The following is a 20,480-nucleotide window of genomic DNA, read 5'->3' on the forward strand; positions in this document are numbered from 1 at the left end:
ATGAATTAATCTCATGAGTTTTTTCTAAACTCATTCAGTTCTGTGCCTGGAGCAATCTATACCCAAATGCATATGGCTCATTGGAGGACTACATTGTTCTGAAAACATAATAAGCTTGAACTAAAAACAATCTCTTATAAGAATTGACAAGGAAAAATTCTCCGTATAGAGAAAATTCCTGAAAACATTCTTCAGGTGGGGAAGTTGTGATACATCTTCTATGTTTTATTAACTGGCTTTTTTTTAGGGCAATATCTCCTGGGGTATAAAAACCTCAAAATAGGTACCTATTTTAAAAATAAATGGGATGAAAATAATAATAATTATAGACCCATAGCAAAATGTTTTAATTTGCTGAACATTTTATCTTTTGGCGGTAAATATTAATTTTATAAATAAAAATAATAGCATGCATAATAATTTCATAACAATTTGGTTTCAGAAATGGCAAGTTTATGATCTTAACTCTTCCATTAATTTTTAAATTTATATTTGATGAAAATAATAAAGCTATTTGTTGTAAATTCTGAAATTTTATTCATGAGGACTGGCAGTAAATGCATGAAACTACTCTTTTTTCAGTGGATAGTTTAAATCTTGCCTCATACCACTACTGTAATGCAAATAATCATGATGGAGTTGATGGGAAAGAACATTTTTATGAAATGACCTACTGTTTAAACTCATGAATACAGAAAGATACTGAACTGATCTGCATTTTGAAGTCGCCACAATTTCAGTGTACAAGCATAATTTCCAGGTACCATTTACCAGGTGACCCAGATAAATATCTTGAGCAGTTTGAAAAGGCTTTGACATATTTACTGCAGTATATGCTAATATTGTAATTGGTGTAATCTCAACCTTGATATGCAGCATTCATCAAAATGTAGGAGGGAACTATCTACTCTCCTCAGTTCCTTCATGAAAGAACCCATCAGAAATATTTTGTACTTTAACTATGTAATCACAACTGTTGAGGGATCTAATTATCATATCACCACCACTGATTCACTAGTTTCATATCATCTAGCTATACTTTTTCAGTTTCAGACCAAAAACGAAGTCCACATAGGCAACCCAACTTTATGTACATCAGACTACTACATCTTATGAACTTGAAGATTTCAATGTTTACTTGGTGGTGTGGATTGGAATAGTTTACTTTCACAAGGGGACAACCATTCTACATTTTTGGTATACTAATTTCCCTTTATAATAATTCATTTCTGATTAATACAACAAAACTATGCAATCATTAAAAATCAGGTGGTCACATGGCCATTCTCAAGCTTCCATAAACCTTAGGGTAAGTGTATTGATGTTAATTGTGAATGGAAAAAAAATACCCACACATGATCTTAAAAATTTGTGCAAAGCACTGAAAAAGGAACAAATTTAGACTGTAATCAAGAGGATCACAGGGATAGTAAGAAATTAAATTTGGGTCCCTAATGATCCAGACTTCTAAACTGTCACCAAGTGGACTTCTGAGTTTGATGGCTTACTGAGCACCACTCCCTCAAACTCAGAAGCCCAAGCTACAATGCTAAATAAAAAGTTTCCCATCACTTCAATTTAATTTCAGTCCAGGAATGAGTTGCAACACTTAACATCATCAATGTAGAAAAAAAATTGAAACTTTCATAAAGTTGGATTATTAATGACGACTGAAATGTAGTATTATAGCCAGTAGTCCACATAATTACCAATCTTTTTTCCATTATAATTAATGCAAATTTCATTTATGAAACTTCCCAGACTTATTAAAATTCGTAAATGTATTTCCAGTGCATAAAAAAGAGTGCCACCTCAACTCACCATTATATGTGATTGAAAAAATAATTGAAACCAATGCCTGTACTCAAATTCTGGCATATTTAGATATTCAAAATCTATTTACCCCCTTCCAAACTGAATTACATCCTGGGATATCCGTGGAATGTGGTTAAGAATATATATAATGGATCTGAAGGTAAACCTTACCTCTTAGTCACTCTATGAAATTTAACTTCAGCATTCAACTGTGTTAATTATTCAACGCTCAAGCTTAAATTTCAGACCAATCGATTCAAAGACAGAGAACTTAAATCCATGACATCTTATTGAACAGATAAAAAGCAGATAGTCGAAATAAATAGTAATCAATCTAATATTGTATCCATGAAAAATGAAACACCACTGTTCAAGGTCTTCCATTTCTAAAATTAATTGATGGCATTCCACACAAATCCTTGGTAGAAAGCATCACATATACAGGGTGCGGCATTTAAATCTGGACATGTTTCAATTTGAATTTCCCATCATATTGTATTTCCACTGGAGGTCGCAATTGGTGTTCTTGAAAGCTATGGGCATCTTTTAAACAGTCATAACCTCAAAATGGCCAAGATGTTACGCACAAGTGCGATGTACAATTGAAGAGCCGCTATTATCAAGTGTTCACGCTGGGCATTATATTTAAAAATATCTCAATTTTTCTGGTACCCCAGATCAACTTTTTATGATATTGTGGCTGAGTATAATGCTTTGGAGAAGTCTGGGGAAGGTTTCACTAACCTGGCGAGGAAATCTCATTCAATGATATGCGTGCTTGTCCGGATTTAAGCGCTGCACCCTGTATACTCATGAAAAAGCTCTGATTCAGAATTGTAACACCAGTGATGTCAATTCTTACAGCAGAGACACAAACAGAAGCAAATTATCAGCCAACAATCTCTTCCTAAATGAAAGAAAAACTAAGCAGCTTATTTGGTATCATAAAAGTGCTAATGAATAAATGGCCCCGTAAAGCTATTATATTTTAGTTTTGATGGGAAATTAATGTAGAATCCACATGTATTCTCTGTCAGCAAAACGTTTTTCAGGGCCATTCACTCACTTAGGAAAATTAAAACATTTGAGGAATGATTACATGAAAGTAGTTAACTTTGCCTTTTTTCATATCATTCTAACCAATGGTCTCACACCCTATGGGCAGGCTCATGAAGCTGCCCAAATACCTAGACAGCAAAAGAAGGCAGTCAGAATTATGAACAGTTCTTGCAGACCAATATTTTAAAAACTGCATATTTAAACTTTCTATGGTCTATTTGCACTAAGCAGCCCCATGCATATCAAGCAGAAACTTACTCTATACATCATCAGCCTTCTATTCACTGTCATAACACGTGAACAAAGCATAATCAAGTCATTTACCATTACAGGCTCCTTAAGACCTACTACCAGTGCAACAACTTGGCGATTGAATTTTTCAATAAGCTTCCAAGCACAACCTGGTCAGTAACTAACTTAAGGTCTAAAAATGTAATTAAGAAAATTAAGAAGAGGATGTGGACCAATACTTTGTATTCCATCAATGAATATTGTTTACCAGACAGACTTTCAAATTTTAAATTTACTCTTCTCCATTGCTCATGTACTCAGCGTGCTAGCATGTAATACATTTAGTCTATTGTACTCACAAAACATAGCTATCTCCATGGCATGGATGAAAAAAGATTATTAATATTGATTTTTATTGACATAAAGTGATACAACACACATTGAGTGACTGGTCTACAAAGAAAAAACACTTACAAAATATGACCCTTTTCCTAATTGTTAAGTTGAAGATAATGGCAAGTGATAGGAGTGTTTCTTTGAAAACAAAGTTTAACAAATATTGCACAGAATGATGCCTTTCAGGGTAATAAAGAATTTACAAAATATATTAACATTTAGGTCTTGGTATTATAAACCAAGATCACATGAAGTGACTTTCCAGTTTATAATTAATTTTGTTGTTATGACACACCTATCTTCATATCTACCCACATATTATATCAAATATTCTAAATTTCCATCAAAATTTTAGAGAAATATTTTCCATTGATAGTGGAATATGAGTTTGCAGTCATTGCAATACAATGTGCACATTTAGAATTCATCTAAAAACTATGGACAAAAAACATATATATATATCAATCTGTTACAACAGCAACTGATTACATTTGTGAATATATTGTGAATACTGCCCATGGTGATCATTTCAATTCTTGAGATTTAGATGCATTATGATGGACGTCCAATACCTGCCTTCGGCTGACATTTATAAACAAAAATACCTATTAAAAATAGGCAAAGTAAAAAAAAAAAATTCTGTACAAATGGCTAAATTCCTCTTCCTTTTCTGGTTCACTTACATTTGCTAATTCTTCAAACTTTTAGTTCCCATTTAGTATTATGATGACATTTTACCAACATGAGCTATATCCCCATGTTTTCTCAATGATGAGTGAGATGACAAAGTTAAAACTTTTGACCAGATAACAAGACCATGATTGTCTAACTTTTTTGATAAGGGGTGTGCCATCACTGTCCTCATCACTGAAATGTTTACATGACTCAAAGGCAGCTCTCTTACTATGCTGATGATGATCTTACTTCCTTTATCCATCGCCTTGCTAAAGAGCAATTATGCCATTAATAGGACTTATTGTTATTGGTCCATCATTTCCAATACTTATGACCCTTGAAATATCTTTAAATCTCTTCATACTGAGCTCTCTTCCATTTTTAATTGCCAGTGTGACTCCTGCTTCTTGGCCTCTTCTTTAATCTCCAGCGCTTAGTTATTTTCAACTTCAATGGCTTCTTTGGAGACCTTTGTTGAGCATTATCTCCGGCACCTTCTGCAGAATCTGTCTTCTCCTCTTCTGGGTCAATTTTTCCACCTATTTCTTTAATCTGATAGTATGGCAAAAGCTCCAAATCTTGGGCTTTTCGGATTATTTCCTTTTTATTCCCATTTCCGATGGTATTACCAAGGTTGACATTCATGGTTCGTGAAATGGGTCGAACTCTCAGGAGTGGAGAAGGAGTCTTACATGAATATTCAGGTCCAGATTTTACTTCATCAGGTGAAGACATTGGTGAGTCTGTAATTTTGATCAGAAAATGAGGAAAAAATTTATATAGAAATGACTGAGAAAAAGAGTTCATAAGCCTATCCATCTCGTTTCCTTCGAATTTCATATTTACATTGCCAAATGTTTCATTTCAGTCTAAGATACCACCAAAAAATAACTCTAGATAATTTGTCTGCATTTTCAGGGCCTTTTCACAGAAAAAATGAACACAATGAATTCAACTTCATTATTAACCATATCTGTTGCCTAAACCTCCACCACTTTAATTCCTCATGGTACTAGATCATAAAACATGCCAAAGCTGCCTCATTGAGGATCCAACTTGAACCATGCAATTTTGGGGACACACTTCAAAAACTATCTGCTTGAAAGTATGAAGGAGGGTTCAATTGATTAAAAACTCAGCCACTGGGGACATACAGACATGGGGTTCAATGGTATTATCCCACCTTTAAGCTTCCTTTTTGAACATATCCAGGCCCAAGTATTCAATTGCATGTTAATAAAATTTTGAAAGTGCAAACAAGAAATAGAAAGAGCTGATTTTAATTAAGAATGAATACCATGATGAAATACATGCATGAGCTACAATGGAGAAGAGACCTTCACGACCCTAAATAGTTACCCTTATTTCTCACCCTATTACTGGATACTTTCAAAAAGTTAACTCTCAAAACTTCCTCCTACTTTGAAACCGCCAAATCATCTGCTTTTCTTCACCATATGAAATCCATGCTATGTACCAAGATATTTTTTTAAGCTAATTCCCAAAATAGGCATTACTGAACTGAGCAGATGTGGATTCAGATCATAAATTACTAACAATGATGAGTAACATCAGATTCAATAGGATAAAAAAGGAAATACAGAGTAGGATGGAATGTAGAAACAGATACAATAAGAACTAAAGATCACCAGGATGTAGAAAAAAATATGAGTGAAAACTGGAAGGCAGGAACAATGAACAAAAAATGGAAATGGAAGAAAATGGGATCATATAAAAAACAGATTGAAAGTCACAAATGAGACTACAGGAACAAAAGATAGAAAAGGGACAAGGAAACCATGGATTACAGACAAGATGATTAGAAAGATAGACGAGAGAAGGAAATGGAAATATGTAAACAAAAAGTTAAAAAGAAGGATGTACTAAGAGTTAAATAATTAATTGAAATGGGTAAAAAGTTGAGGGAAAGAAGCATGGTAGTACATGTACGTATGGGTACAGATAGGGTGGCAAAAATTGTTGAATTAAAGTTTTGAATCATTACAACATTCACCATATTTGGCCCAATCACCAGTTTTGGCCCAATTGAGTTATTTTTTATTTGCAAACTTGAAGAAATGGTTTAATAGAAAATAATTCACAGAGAATGAGCCGGCCATTGCCCACACAGATACCTATTTTGAGGAACTTCCAAATCCTATTTTTCGATAGCTTAAAAAAGTTAGTTAAATGCTATGAAAAGTATGTTGAGCTAAAAGGCGATTATTTTGAAAAATTAAAAAAGTATCCAATTGTTTTTCTAGTTTTCCAAAGCATGTTTTGAATGAACCAAATGTTACAAATAGAAGCATTCCCACTTGCATAACTCTGGTGAGATGGACTTTGTAATTTTTGTAATTAAGGGTTTACCTTAAATCCAATGAATGAAGTAAACCATTAACTATAATATTCTCCTCACCTTTAATGCTGGATTGTGCATTTGTATCCATGTATTCCACAGTTGTTTCCGAGATCTGAATACTTTTTTGCTGTGGCAAGTTTGTTTCATCTTCATTTGATTTCTTTAACTTCTGCTGTATGTTGCCAATGCTGTTCTGCATAGCATACATTCTCTCATTCAGATCTTGCAAAAATTCATCAAGCTCTGGAAATAAAAAAGTAAGGAAAGTTTTAATGCAATACAAGTTATCACACTTTCGGTAAAAATGAATGCCATTAATCAAAGTAGACTAAGGGTTAGTCTCACAGCAGATCCAAAAACACTACTTGAAAATCAGCTCACTTTACCAGGCAGCATCAGCACATGCAGTGAAAAAGGAATGCAACTGACATGAAAACAACAACTTAAAATGAAAAATTAAATGAATAGCCATACAAAAAAGCAAATACTTGTTATAAATGTTAAAAAATGCTATGCATTCAATAATGAAAAACAACAGGATATGCAATATTTAAAAAAATGATAAAAGCAACAGGGTGCATTCACCCCAACTCAGATGAATATGAGTGAACCTTCAGCACTTTTTGTCCAGCAGTATATGGAGCAAACATGTGATGCAAGCTGTCTTTACTGCTCTTTACCACATCTATTAATTTATCTGACTTAAATTCTGTCCCCTACTTGGCAATGAATTGTACATGGTGTCTGAGGTCAATCACTCTGTACCATTTCTCATTCCATAATGTAAATTCAGACTCAATTTTATCATGTTTTCCCCATATCTTATGGGCTGCACATTGTTTTCTGACCTGATCAATTCCATTAAACCTTTTGCACAGTGTAAAATCACCTAAATAATGCTTTGTTTTAAAGTGGCACTGTGCGTACATATTTCCATCTTATAATAAGAGAAAATATAGGTAAACATTCATTTTCAGACCAAAATCAGCTAAAATAAACCTTGCTCAGATGGCATCAAAAGGTCACTTACATGGTTGGTCATATAATATCATTTAAAGGAAATATTCTCACTCTTAGGGATTTATAGGACAAGACATTCAAAATTCTCAACGGCCAGAGTCCACCCAAGTCTGTGGATCAATGAATACAACCAAGAAAACTATTTCATAAATGGTTTAAATCAAATTTCTGCAAATGTTGCAACTATACAATCCGCTTATTACTCCATTATGAAACTTTCAGACATTGAGAGGGCAATGGTGGGAAATACACTGGTAACTATTTTCACCTCTGCTGAAACTATACTGCATGGATTAAACATTCTATCTTATGGAGACACTCTATTTTGTAGGTGTCTACACCTATTATGAAAGTATTGAATAATGGGAAAGGAAATACCAACTGCACCATTCTAATTTGAGGAATGGATTGCCTAGCAAAATGTGTTACTTATTAGTAAATAATAATAAATACACTTTTCTACATCACTTACAAAAATTGTCACAAAAATACTTAAAAAAGGGAAAGCAACAAATGCCAAAGAGATAAAACGGTAGAGAGAAAAAGAACAAAAAGAGGGACAAACTTTCAGAAATATGGAGGAATACAGAAAAGGGAGGCACAGCAATGAATACACACACTTCATGAGTGAACAAAATCACTCCTTCCGTCATAGCAGCAATCATTTACCAAAATTTAAATATTTCAGATGGCTCTCTTTCATGATCTTTTGCATGGTGGCTGTCAGTTATCAAATGCAAGAAAACTACCAAAAGTGGGAGGAAACATATCTGCCTTACTCTTTAGCACATTTTGCATTAATTTGCAGGTAGAACACTCAAATGAAAGGAAAGTTAGGCAAACTTGTTCCATAGTATTATGGACCATGCAACCTAACCCATGTTCCCTGCATACTAAGCAGTTTAACAGCCAGTTTTTTCAGGAATGTAACCCCATGGTTGATGAGGGATAAATGTATATCTTGACTTACATACTACACTAATGTTAAAATTTGCTTGGGAAAACAACTTGGTAATTAATAATCAATGCTTATTGCATAATTAGTTGTTTGAGGCATGACTTTATGCAATATATTCATTTTATACTAAAAAAATATGAATTTGTAATTACACATAATTTTATTTACACTTTACCCAGGCAACATTCAATACTCATCATCACCATTGGGTCTGATGATAATGTTGAACATTGAAACCTGGGTTATGTCTAAATAACATACTGTGGAATTACAAAATTTATTGCATACTTATTTAACTAAAATGACATGAATACAATTTGTATTTTTATCACTGATTATGTGTATGAGACTTCCCATTTCATTCCATCTTTCCTGAAATTTAGCTTTCTACCTAGTTGAGCATAAAAATTAATTTCAGTCTTTCCCAGTCATCATATCTATTAGAAACTGAGCACCATTGACTAGCAGGCTGGGTTTTTGTAGCAGATAACTCACCCTTCTATCCACCCACAAATCACCTGACATAAAACAAAATTCTGGAAATGCACATAAAATCAAAGCTCAGGCCTTAACATAAACAGATACTGACTTGGAAATCATAATAAATTCTTTGTTTTAGTTATTATTACTATATAATAACAAAGAAAGGACAAAACTATTAGCTGTAACTTTTTGTCGGACACTTCGAGTGGAGTTATGCTTATATTACCTCACCTCTGCAACTCACCTACCCACAGCATTCCACTATCTTCCTCACTCCAGATTAGGTGTACAAAGTGAAGCTGTGAGGTGAAGGTGTATAAGCGTTCAACTGACAACATCCACAAAGATATATCCATAGCATGAACAAATAAAGATTACTAACATTGACTTTTATTGACAAAAAAGTGATACAAGTCATATTCATGGACCTTCCGTAGACAAAGAATTAAGGATTACAAATAACTTATTAAAAATGGCTCTTTCCTACATTTAATACTAAAACATAACAGTAACCACAAGTTTAACAAATACTGCAGATAATGATATTTTCAATTTAAGAACTAATTAGCCAAAATACGACTTAAATTGAAAAATAACCAAAATGATTGAAAATTTATTCCCAGCTAAAAAATTAAAATACAGTGGTTATATTTCACCTTTCTACAAAATTTTCCCTTACTACACCAAATATGGTAGAATATATGCAATAAAGTAAAGACTTTTCATTGGAAATGGAAAAAAGGAGACTCTAGCAATTGCAATACAATGCTACTAATTTCCACAATTATATAGCCATTACCCATCTAGAAAGTGACATCAAAGTATAAAGATTTACTAAAATTCCACAACAACAACTCGTTATACTCTTAAATACATCCATTTTTATCAGTAAATTTATTCCTTAATCTTTATTGAAGTCTAATGTAATTAAAAATGAAGTATGTAAAAAAATTAAACTCAAGCTTCAAATCCTGTCAAGGTGAACTATTTTTACGCTGTGAAATTTCTGCATTTTGAGGCCCATCAGCAGATAACTACATTAAAGTACCTATCATGGCATCCTCAACAGTTCACTAAATTAATTAAACTGGCTTAGAGGTTGAATAATTAATATGAAATTTTTGTAACACCTATTTTGAAATCTATTCCCACATTACACAAAAAATCTAGAATATCAGCAATAATAATAATGAATACTTTCAAATGATAAAGGAAAGATAGAAGCTTGCAGTAGTTGCAATATAATGCTACTGATGTGCAATATTTTGTAGCTTTAGCAATCTAAAAGCTAACATAAATATAGTAAGATAAACGTTTCCCAAAATGACACAACAACAACTGGTCTTATTTCTAAATAGAAACTATGATCATCCCACTGCAGTCTATGAAAAATCCTGAACCAGCTGCAACAAAATAGTGCTGTAACTATTTAGATGTGTGGTGAAAGTCAAACTTTTGATCTGGTAACAAGTTCATGATTACGCCTCACTTTTTTGATCAGGGGTGCATCATCACTATCTTCATCACTCGAATCTATGATTTCTTGAGGGGCAACAGTTGACTTCGGCAAAGGAGGATCTTCTTCATCCTCTCTATTGTTATCCTGATGCGGAATTATGGGATTATTAAGACCTATTGTTTGCCCAAATTTTGTCTTTTCAAAAACTTCTTCATCATAATCAGTGTGTCTTGGCTCTGTGCCAACTTCATTTATTAAATCACCTTGTTTACCAAGGTCATTTTTCTCTTCTGTCATTTCCTCTCCTTCATTGTTGTCATTTTCAATGACTTCATTTACAGCCTCAGTTGTCCCAGAATCAATAATTCTCTCTTCCAAAGAGGCCACTTTTTCTTCGGGGGCAATTTTACCACCAGATGAGAATTCAATGTTTAATGTTGCAATTCCTCCAATCTGATCACATGGCATTTCTTTTACTTTCAGTGATTCCTGGACTTCTTCATTGATTTTTCCATTTTCCACTCCAATACCAATTTTAACTTCCATAGTTTGTGAAACCGGTTCATCTTTCAGGAGTGGAGAAGTAGGCTGAGATGAGAACTCAGGGTCAGATTTTACTTCATCGGGTGTAGAAATTGCTGTGTCTGCAATTTTGATTAGAAAATGAGGAAAAAATTTATATAGAAATGACTGAGAAAAAGAGTTCATAAGCCTATCCATCTCGTTTTCTTCGAATTTCATATTTACATTGCCAAATGTTTCATTTCAGTCTAAGATACCACCAAAAAATAACTCTAGATAATTTGTCTGCATTTTCAGGGCCTTTTCACAGAAAAAATGAACACAATGAATTCAACTTCATTATTAACCATATCTGTTGCCTAACCCTCCACCACTTTAATTCCTCATGGTACTAGATCATAAAACATGCCAAAGCTGCCTCATTGAGGATCCAACTTGAACCATGCAATTTTGGGGACAAACTTCAAAAACTATCTGCTTGAAAGTATGGAGGAGGGTTCAATTGATTAAAAACTCAGCCACTGGGGACATACAGACATGGGGTTCAATGGTATTATCCCACCTTTAAGCTTCCTTTTTGAACATATCCAGGCCCAAGTATTCAATTGCATGTTAATAAAATTTTGAAAGTGCAAACAAGAAATAGAAAGAGCTGATTTTAATTAAGAATGAATACCATGATGAAATACATGCATGAGCTACAATGGAGAAGAGACCTTCACGACCCTAAATAGTTACCCTTATTTCTCACCCTATTACTGGATACTTTCAAAAAGTTAACTCTCAAAACTTCCTCCTACTTTGAAACCGCCAAATCATCTGCTTTTCTTCCCCATATTAAATCCATGCTATGTACCAAGATATTTGTTAAAGCTAACTGCCAATTATGCAGGAGGGCAGATTATTTTGCCGGTGAAAATTATTCCTTCCCTCACACATTATATTGAACAATGCTGACCATTGACAGACACACTGCTGAGCCTTGACTTAAAGTGGCCCCCATGTCTAAAAATCTTGTCCTCCCTAAACTGCTGCTGAAATGATGGCAACCAAAGTGGACATGTTATAGTATTATGTTTCAGGTGCATCAATTTAGACAAAGCCCATTTAGTAGCTCAATTGACCCTTCAATTTAAAATAATATGAATATAGTATTCAGTTACAATTTATTAAATAGCAAAGTGAAAACTTTGGCAAAGAAAAGAAACAAGGTATGACTGTGAAGCAAGACATTTCATGTTTCCCCACCACAGTCCATTAACATTAGCATAATTAAAAATTTCTCTGAGTGTCTGATTTGATTTTAATTAAAATTTTGTTTGATAAAATACCTTTCTATCTGCCTGATCCATAACAAATTGATGAGATGACTTACTCCAATTTAGCAACTAATGTTGTGAATATATGAGAGTACTTGATGAATTCATCCTAGACCATTTTACTGGTTAAGCTAATTAAATATGTCCTCTAAACCTACTTTCAGGTGATATGGTTGAATTGATCAATGTCTTGTAAGATGGGGAGAGAGGATGATATCTGAATCATCCTGATTATATGGACCATCAATCAGTCATACTCACCATTTCTCACTTATTGCTAGAATGTATGCACGCATGCAATCACTTCTACAGACATTTACTGTGGGTTTAATATGTATCAATGGCAGCATCAGCTGCTGCAGAAGATATTTGTTGTTACAATTTACACTACTTTTGTACATTGTTACTTGGAATTCACTTATTCCTCTCCTGCATGTAATAATTCAAAATATTAAATAGAATTTCCAGAGAAAACATGCAAACTATACTCGATTTTAAAAGTCCATGTTAGTAGTAAGTTAAATCTCTCCAGCAAATGACAAGTCATCCATGGCATAGAAGGTGCCAATGCTACCGAAGTACGGTATGCTTACGTTTGGCATGAACACTGCTTTCACTCTCAAAATTTGTTTTTCCCATCCATGTGACTGACATGACCTTTGCAACCCATTCTTCAAATATCCTGCATGACAATTAGATGAATATAACAGCACATACATAATAAGATATCTCTGCAATAAACTTATGAATTACGAACTATGCAATTAAGTCTGAAATGATGTTCCCCTCAGTGGAAGCATTTCACTGATTCATTGAAACTGATACAGTAGCATTAAAACTCTATTAGTAACACATGAGAACTGGAAAAAAGTACTTGAAAATCAAACTGTGATAGTTTTATTTTATAAATGACACTGTAGGTCGGGTTTAATTGAGGATAACCTCTCTGGAGTACGAAGACTTGTCTTTAAAACATTGTTTCATATCTGAAATAGATTTGAAATCGGTATTGTTTTCATAAATTGCAGTAGCCTCAATCAGCATAACCTGGATGGTTCCAGGACTTTAATGTTTTATCTCCTTGAATAACCTGTGGTAATAATTATTTGTTTATGGCACTGAATTTTCTTATTTGATTAAACAACTCAATGAAAGAATTTTTGATGTGGAGAAAGACTAAGGAAAATTAAGTCTTCCTATTCAAAGTAATTTTAAAGAAAATTCAATACTTATTGTTAACGCACCAAAACTGATCCACTCAAAATACATGTGCATGAAAATTAACAACTCTTCTTAGACTGGTGGGGGTCATTACCTAGAAGTTATTTTTTCCTTAAGAGAATACAGTGTAAATAGATATTGGGTGCATCAAAATAACTTCCTTTTTTATAAAGCAAAACCCCTTTAAAAAAGGAAGTTGTGTTGCCGCATCCTGTATTACCAGCACCCTATTCTTAGTGACCAGACACTTGATGTCAATTCATTGTAATGACAATTAAAAACCACCTCAAATTTTCATTTAAATACATACATGGTATATACATATTATATGGATTTTACCACCATAATTCAATCTAGGCAACCTTTTATAATCTCATACACAGTAGTGCTTTAACCAGGTAGTTCAAGCCCCTGGGTTTTGCAAAGCCTGAATGTGGAGCATTCAGGTTTCACAAAAATATATTGTCTTTCATTACTATATTCTTAATTAAATATTGAATATATTTCAGCATTAAATTTCAGACCATGATATTAATTTTACTTTTTATTACGAGAGTGCCTGCAGTGGTGTGCTTAATTCTATTCCAAAAGATTCTCTATGAAGGTGTAAGTAAACGGCCAATGAAGTATCAAGATTGAAATTATGACCAGAGATGCTTAAACAGTCCCTTGGTACTCAGTCCACTGCATTTGTACTGTTTTATGCAATTGTATATCACTGCTAAGTTACACATTGATGGTTAAAATAATCTTTGGATTGGTCCCTTCTTTGGAGGTCTTCTAAAATTTGTAAGTCTGTCTAAATTTATAACGTGGTACATGAAATTTTCACAACCATGGTAAAGTAAAATATCCTTTCATAGAAGTAAGTCCCTGGTAATTTTTTGTATCAGTAAGGAGATACCAAATTAAGCAGAGTACAAAATATATTGGACGTTGGAGCATTGAATATCTCACAGTTCAATTCTACTTTCGGGCAGTTATAGTCAAAGGATTTTTTCATAGAACTATTTGGAATTTCCAAACACTATAGTCCATCATTCTCTCTTATATCATTACAATATCCTTTTATTGTAGAGCCTCCACCTTAAAATGTACAAATAAATGCTATTGAAAGTATGCAATGAAGGTTTCTTCTCCGAATGGTACCTTGAAGAAAGCAACATATATTTTACTGGGTATGGAGATTAAGTACTCAATTATCCTTAGAGCTATACCACTGAAAGCTTTGGCTCCTAGTGGGGTCAATGAAGCTAGACGGAAGTTATATAAACTAGAAGTTTTAAAATACATTCATTATGCCAGTCATGAACTAAAGATCATGAGAACTATGTCAGTTGCCAAGGAGAATATTTTACATGTATTTGGACAGGAAAGGTTAAGGACTAATGGGGGGAGAGAGAGGGTGAGTGATAGAGAATAAGAACCAATAGAAAAATAGAAAGCATTTTTGACTGTGGAAAATAATCCTTATTTGCTGTTCCCTCTAATATTACCAATGGAAATATTTTATTCATTGTCACTCCTACTGCTCCAAATTAACTAGTATGCAAAAAGTAATACATGAATTGTGATTTGTGAACCACATTTTATTATGTCGACCAGTTTAGCTTGAACTTAAATGTGTGCCATTCTGTAATTCTGCCAATGGGTGTTTTCCTAACAGCAAAGATTTATTAATATAATTGATGTTTAGTTTCCAATGTGCATCATGATAATTGTTAATAAACACCCTGAACTGTAAATTATGACAGTTTTGGCAAACTAAGATAATCACCAATTACAGCAAGTATTGTGTTTGGTTTGCAATTTAAATGCATATGCACTCAGACCATGACCATGAAATTTAAATTATTAGATAATCATTTTACTTTCCACACAAATGAAATATATACACTGTCCCCAAAGCTGAACCCATCCTGAGGGAGATGAATTATGAAAGAACACAAATTTCAGATATTGTAAATTTTAATAAGATATGCATTTAAAAATTAACACCTTCAAACTCTAACAGAAACTTCCCTTGTTTACTCAAAGTAAGTAAACTATGCATAATTACCACTTGAGGCAAAGATGAATCATAAAACAAAACTAAGGAAAATCTGTATGCCAGGTTCAAGGGATATTTTTCAATGATGGCTAGTGAGTGAAATTTTCTTCATGCTACTTGGTACACTTTTTGGCAGCTGAGTTTACTTTGCTGGTGGTTACTAGTTCACATAGTAGTATTGACAACCCTTCTATTTGGACATGTTTCAGAGTTGCAACACACTGAGATAAAGTCAGGCAGACTGCAATTGGGTAACTGACTTTAATTCATAACATATACAATGGTGATGATTGAAAGTAGGTCAAAGGACAGATTACCATCATAGGAATGCCTTCTCGTAAGGGAAGAACTTCAGATAAGTCTACATAATGGCTGTGGTAAAGACTATGAAGAAGACCAATGCTCTTTTTTCTGGCTTTGGATGCAAAGAAAAGAGATCCAAGTGCTACTCAAAGAGGACTAAGGAGCAGAAAGGGAAGCTAAGAAATGAAATTTGGGCAGTGACCCCCTCACCACTGAGTACATATAAATAAGGTGTGTAAATGCTCTTGCAGTAATTTATATCTATATGATTCAATTTTATCCATTGCTTGTTTACTTTTACTTAATTCATTTTGGCATAACGAATTACATATCTGAAGATTCAAACTCCTTGATAAAGAATACCAGGATGCAGACGGATGTTCTGGTGGAATGTCTGTAGCTGAGCACACCTTTAATCAAAAGGACAACCATAAGAATCTATCTCATCCCAAGCAGCACTTGCAGGCACATTGCAGTGTCTCTTACATATGGTCACCTTATCACTTACTGATGAATTTTCGTACACATTTTGAAGACAAGTGTGTGTGTGTATGTATATATATATAAACCATAAACAGTAATCAACCCGAAGGTCGGTTTGGTAGGTGATGGTAGAGTTCATCCAGTACTAAGCCCGACGGCCTGTGAAATTCACACATCAGGGTAGGGGGGGCCAGTTCCTTTCCCAGTGCCAGTTATGGTTTCCCAGGAAGATCTGGTATCCGAGAAATCACATAGCTTGGGTGGAGCTGCAGGTGCCCAGAGTGCCTTGCCCGGGAATAAAACCCGGGCCCCTCCGGTCGGCAGTCCAACGCTCTACCCCCTGGACTACTGCGACCCATATATATATATATACACACACACACACACACACACATGTATACATACATACATACACACCCACATCACACGACTTGCCTTGCCGTTTTTAGGCGGCTTTGTTTATCAGAGGTCGCCTAGTTGGGCTTATGCTCTGTGTCTCAGTATATAATTCCTTTTTCTTTCTGGAGCACCACCAGCATCGTTGTTTTTGCCCTTTTTATATTTATTTAATTATTTTCCATATTATTATTGGAGTGTGACATTATTAGGTCTCTTATATTTATCATAGGGGCCTGGGTGTACATGTGTGTATATATATATATATAGACACACACAGACACATATGCATAGACATTGGTGTATGCATATACACATAATATGCCAAGTACGAATGTACTCACTTGGATAACTCTCGCCTGATTGACTTTGTAATTGAAGGGTTTACCTTAAGTCCAATGAGGTCAACTCCTAACTAGATGATTCTCCTCACCTTTTATGTTGACAGATTTATTAGTATCAACTGATCCAGCAGGTGCTTCTGTGACCTGGCTATTTATCTGTTTCTGCAAATTCATGTATGCTTCCTTTGATTTCTTTAACTCCTGCTGAAGGTAGTAAATAGTGCTTTGCATACCATCCACATCCTCATCTAGTTCTTGCAAAAATTCATCAAGCTCTGGAAATTAAGAAAGAGGGTAATAAAACTTATGATGCATTTCAAATCGTCACACTTCAGGTAAAACAGGGGGGAGGGAGCTTTAACATTTTGTCAATGCTGATCCAAGAAAACTACTTCAAATACAGGTCACTTTTCCAGGCAGGATCAACACATGCAGTGAAAAAAAAGGCAACTGATATGAAAACAACAAAGTAGAATGAAAAATTAAATGGAGTCAAACAAAAAAGCAATTACTTTTCATAGAAATTAACATGTGCTACACATTCAGTAATGAAAATACAACATATGCAACATTTAAAAAAATGAAAAAAGCAAGAATTCATCCCAATCCAGATGAATATAAGTGATCCTTCAGCACTTTTTATCCAACAGTATAATGAGCGAATATGTGACAAAAGTTGCCTTTACTGCTCTTTATTACATCTATTAATTTTCTATTTTGAATCCCATGCTCTACTTGGCAATGAACTTTTCATGGTTTCTGAGGTCAATCACTCTGTCCATTACTCATCTCATTATGACTATTCAAGATATAATGGTGTTATGTTTTTCTTGTATCATGTGTGACTGCCTCGAACTGACTTGATGAATTCAACTAAAACACTTTCCACAGTGAAACATCACAAATAATTCTGTACTTAACAAGTCATATTGGGTGTACATATTTCTTCCGCAGATCAAATAAAACAATTAGACTAGATTAAATAATTTATTTTTACAGAATTAAATATTGGCAACACGTAAAGCTGGTGGAGTTAGATTTTCATACATGGGATGCTGACTAACAACTGCTAGTGTTTTATGAAGTTAAATCTGATTGGTATCAGCTTCAGAAGGAATTCACAAATAGATTATTTCCCCAATGATAACCCATTCCAGTGATAAAGGATATCCATTAACTACATCAGTAAACAAAATTATGACTCGGGATGACCTGTTGGTGAATTAAGGGACTTAATTTTCAATGATTAGAGAGATTAGTCTAATGTTACCATAATGGCAAATTGGTGATTTTATAAGTTAAACATAAGTGACACTAAATAAAGGGCTATGCTTTGCAAGGAAAGAGTGGATCTTTATATTATTTTTAAAATTTTCATAGAATTCAACAACATTCAGGGCCTCTAATGTGACAATGGACAAACCTGCCTCACACATCTTCCTAATACTTCCCATTTGGACTCTGCATCCCCCACTTGCACCTGATCAGTATGAGACATGTACAAGTTGCCGATTGGCCTTCTAATTTATATATATATATATATATATATATATATATATATATATATATATATATATATATATATATATATATATGTATATATCTTTGAAATAGAATGCTCTTTGGCAATGCACAAATCTGTAAAAACACTGATAGAGATCTTTAAAACAGAAACACAGAGAAAGGACACGAACGTATGCAGTTTTGACAGTTTGATGGCCCGGCCATTACCTTTAGATGATGATGATGGCCATGACGTCGAATTCTTCTAAATTCCATTACCTCAATTGCAATCCCTGCCTTATCTTTTTGAATTGAATGCCACACTTCATAAGCACTAAATTGTGATCTGAGTTTGCATCCACTGCCGGGAAACTGTGTGAATTGATTAGGCTGTTCCTAAATCTGTGCCTAACCATAATATAATCTGATACCTTTCTGAGTCACCAGGCATTTTCCATATATACCTATGCCTTTTCTGGTGTCTAATCCAAGTGTCGGTCATGACTTATCCCTGACTCCTGCAGAATTCAATTTCTTTCTCCCAGTGTTCATTCCTCGTAGTAGTAGAAGTATTTAGGGGAGGCGACTGACAGCTGAGGTCTGCGCCATAGGGGATAGATAGGAAAGGATGAAGGGTGGAGAGAAACCCAGCATCGGCATTCGCCTACTCTTAACAAAAGGCACCAAGGTGTCTGCAGCTTAACGTCCCATCCGACGGACGGCGTACTCACTCAAAGTGCTGTCCACAAAGCACCTTAAGTATGAATTGAGATACCTCTGAAAAATATTCAACACCACCCGGATTTGAACCCAGGCCCTCTGGGTGGGAAGCCAGTACGATAGCCACCTCACCAGCTGGATCCACTTCATTCCTGGTTCCTATACTGTAATCCCCCACCTCATCACCATCTCTTTCTTTGCCTACCATTTCACTCTAATCCCCCATCACTATCAAATGTTTCTCTGGAGGAATATATGTGGTTATGTCCTCTACATACACCCTATCGACTTCTCCTTCCTTATGATTGCTTGGTGGCATGTATACCTGAAGAGTGACCAAGTTCGTCCGTTCTGCTTTTATTTCTACTAATAATATTCTATCTGTTGGTTGCTATATGTTGACCACGCTTCTACCTACCTTTTTACTTAGCATAATGACAACCCCATATTGGTTCTCGTCCCCTCCGCTGTATATTACTCTATAACTATCACTCCACTAATCCCCACTATCCTTCCATCTCACCTTGCATAGGCATAAAATATCTAAATTTCCTCTTTCCATCTCTCCTTTTATATTCCCTAATTTTCCTGTCCTCAACATTGACCTAACATTCCAAGTTCCCATTATACCTAATTCGATCTTCTTCTTCTGCATCCCCTGCCATGCTGCGGTCAGTTTTGCTTGGCAAGGTTTTCATGAGATGAAGACTGCAGAAGTAGCCTGAAGAGCCAAGAAGACTGCATGCCTGGCCTCTCCCGCTGCCAAGCATGACACACGGCTGATTAGGCCGAGTCCCATAGTTGTTGGGACTAATTTTCTTTATCATAAAAGTCTCTGGAATAATAATGGAGGTGGCTTCCCGTTGCCTTCCTAAATAGTGATTTTAACATGACAATATCACTCAATGGCCCCCCACTGGGGTCAGATGCCCTAGCAGCCGCCTCACTGAGGAACAGATGCTGTATAGACAACCTTTTGTCTGGCTCCTAACCTTTGACCTATCTGGTATGGGTGACCCCACCAGGAGCAATGATCATTGCTCCCACCAGCACAACTCTAGGGGTCATCAGAACAAACAAGTCCTTCCACCATGTCAAAGTTGTAGTCACACAAACATACTCATATTGTAGAGATATAAGGGAAAGGGACAGAAACAATCA

The 20,480-nt window shown here is 34.8% G+C and overlaps 1 protein-coding gene across 3 annotated transcripts in view; it reads right to left on the minus strand.

Annotated features, from left to right (window-relative positions):
- Nucleotides 1-3,559: 3,559 nt before the first annotated feature.
- The window catches only part of LOC139685685 (pre-mRNA-splicing regulator female-lethal(2)D-like), a 44,495-nt gene continuing 27,574 nt past the window's right edge, over nt 3,560-20,480 (minus strand). Inside the window, exons 5-7 of one of the 3 annotated variants that reach the window (XM_071582669.1) lie at nt 17,186-17,371; nt 6,596-6,781; nt 3,560-4,919 (exon numbers count right to left, since the gene is read on the minus strand). In XM_071582669.1, the coding sequence (XP_071438770.1) occupies nt 4,558-4,919; nt 6,596-6,781; nt 17,186-17,371 (734 nt within the window). In that variant the 3' untranslated portion in view covers nt 3,560-4,557. Of the gene's footprint in view, nt 4,920-6,595; nt 6,782-8,824; nt 11,103-12,892; nt 12,982-17,185; nt 17,372-20,480 lie in introns of those variants that run through there. The other 2 variants (XM_071582670.1, XM_071582668.1) reach the window with 2 other exon arrangements.

Source organism: Hetaerina americana, unplaced genomic scaffold (genome assembly GCF_022747635.1).
Source record: "Hetaerina americana unplaced genomic scaffold, ioHetAmer1.1.p SCAF_12, whole genome shotgun sequence".
NCBI lineage: Eukaryota > Metazoa > Arthropoda > Insecta > Odonata > Calopterygidae > Hetaerina > Hetaerina americana.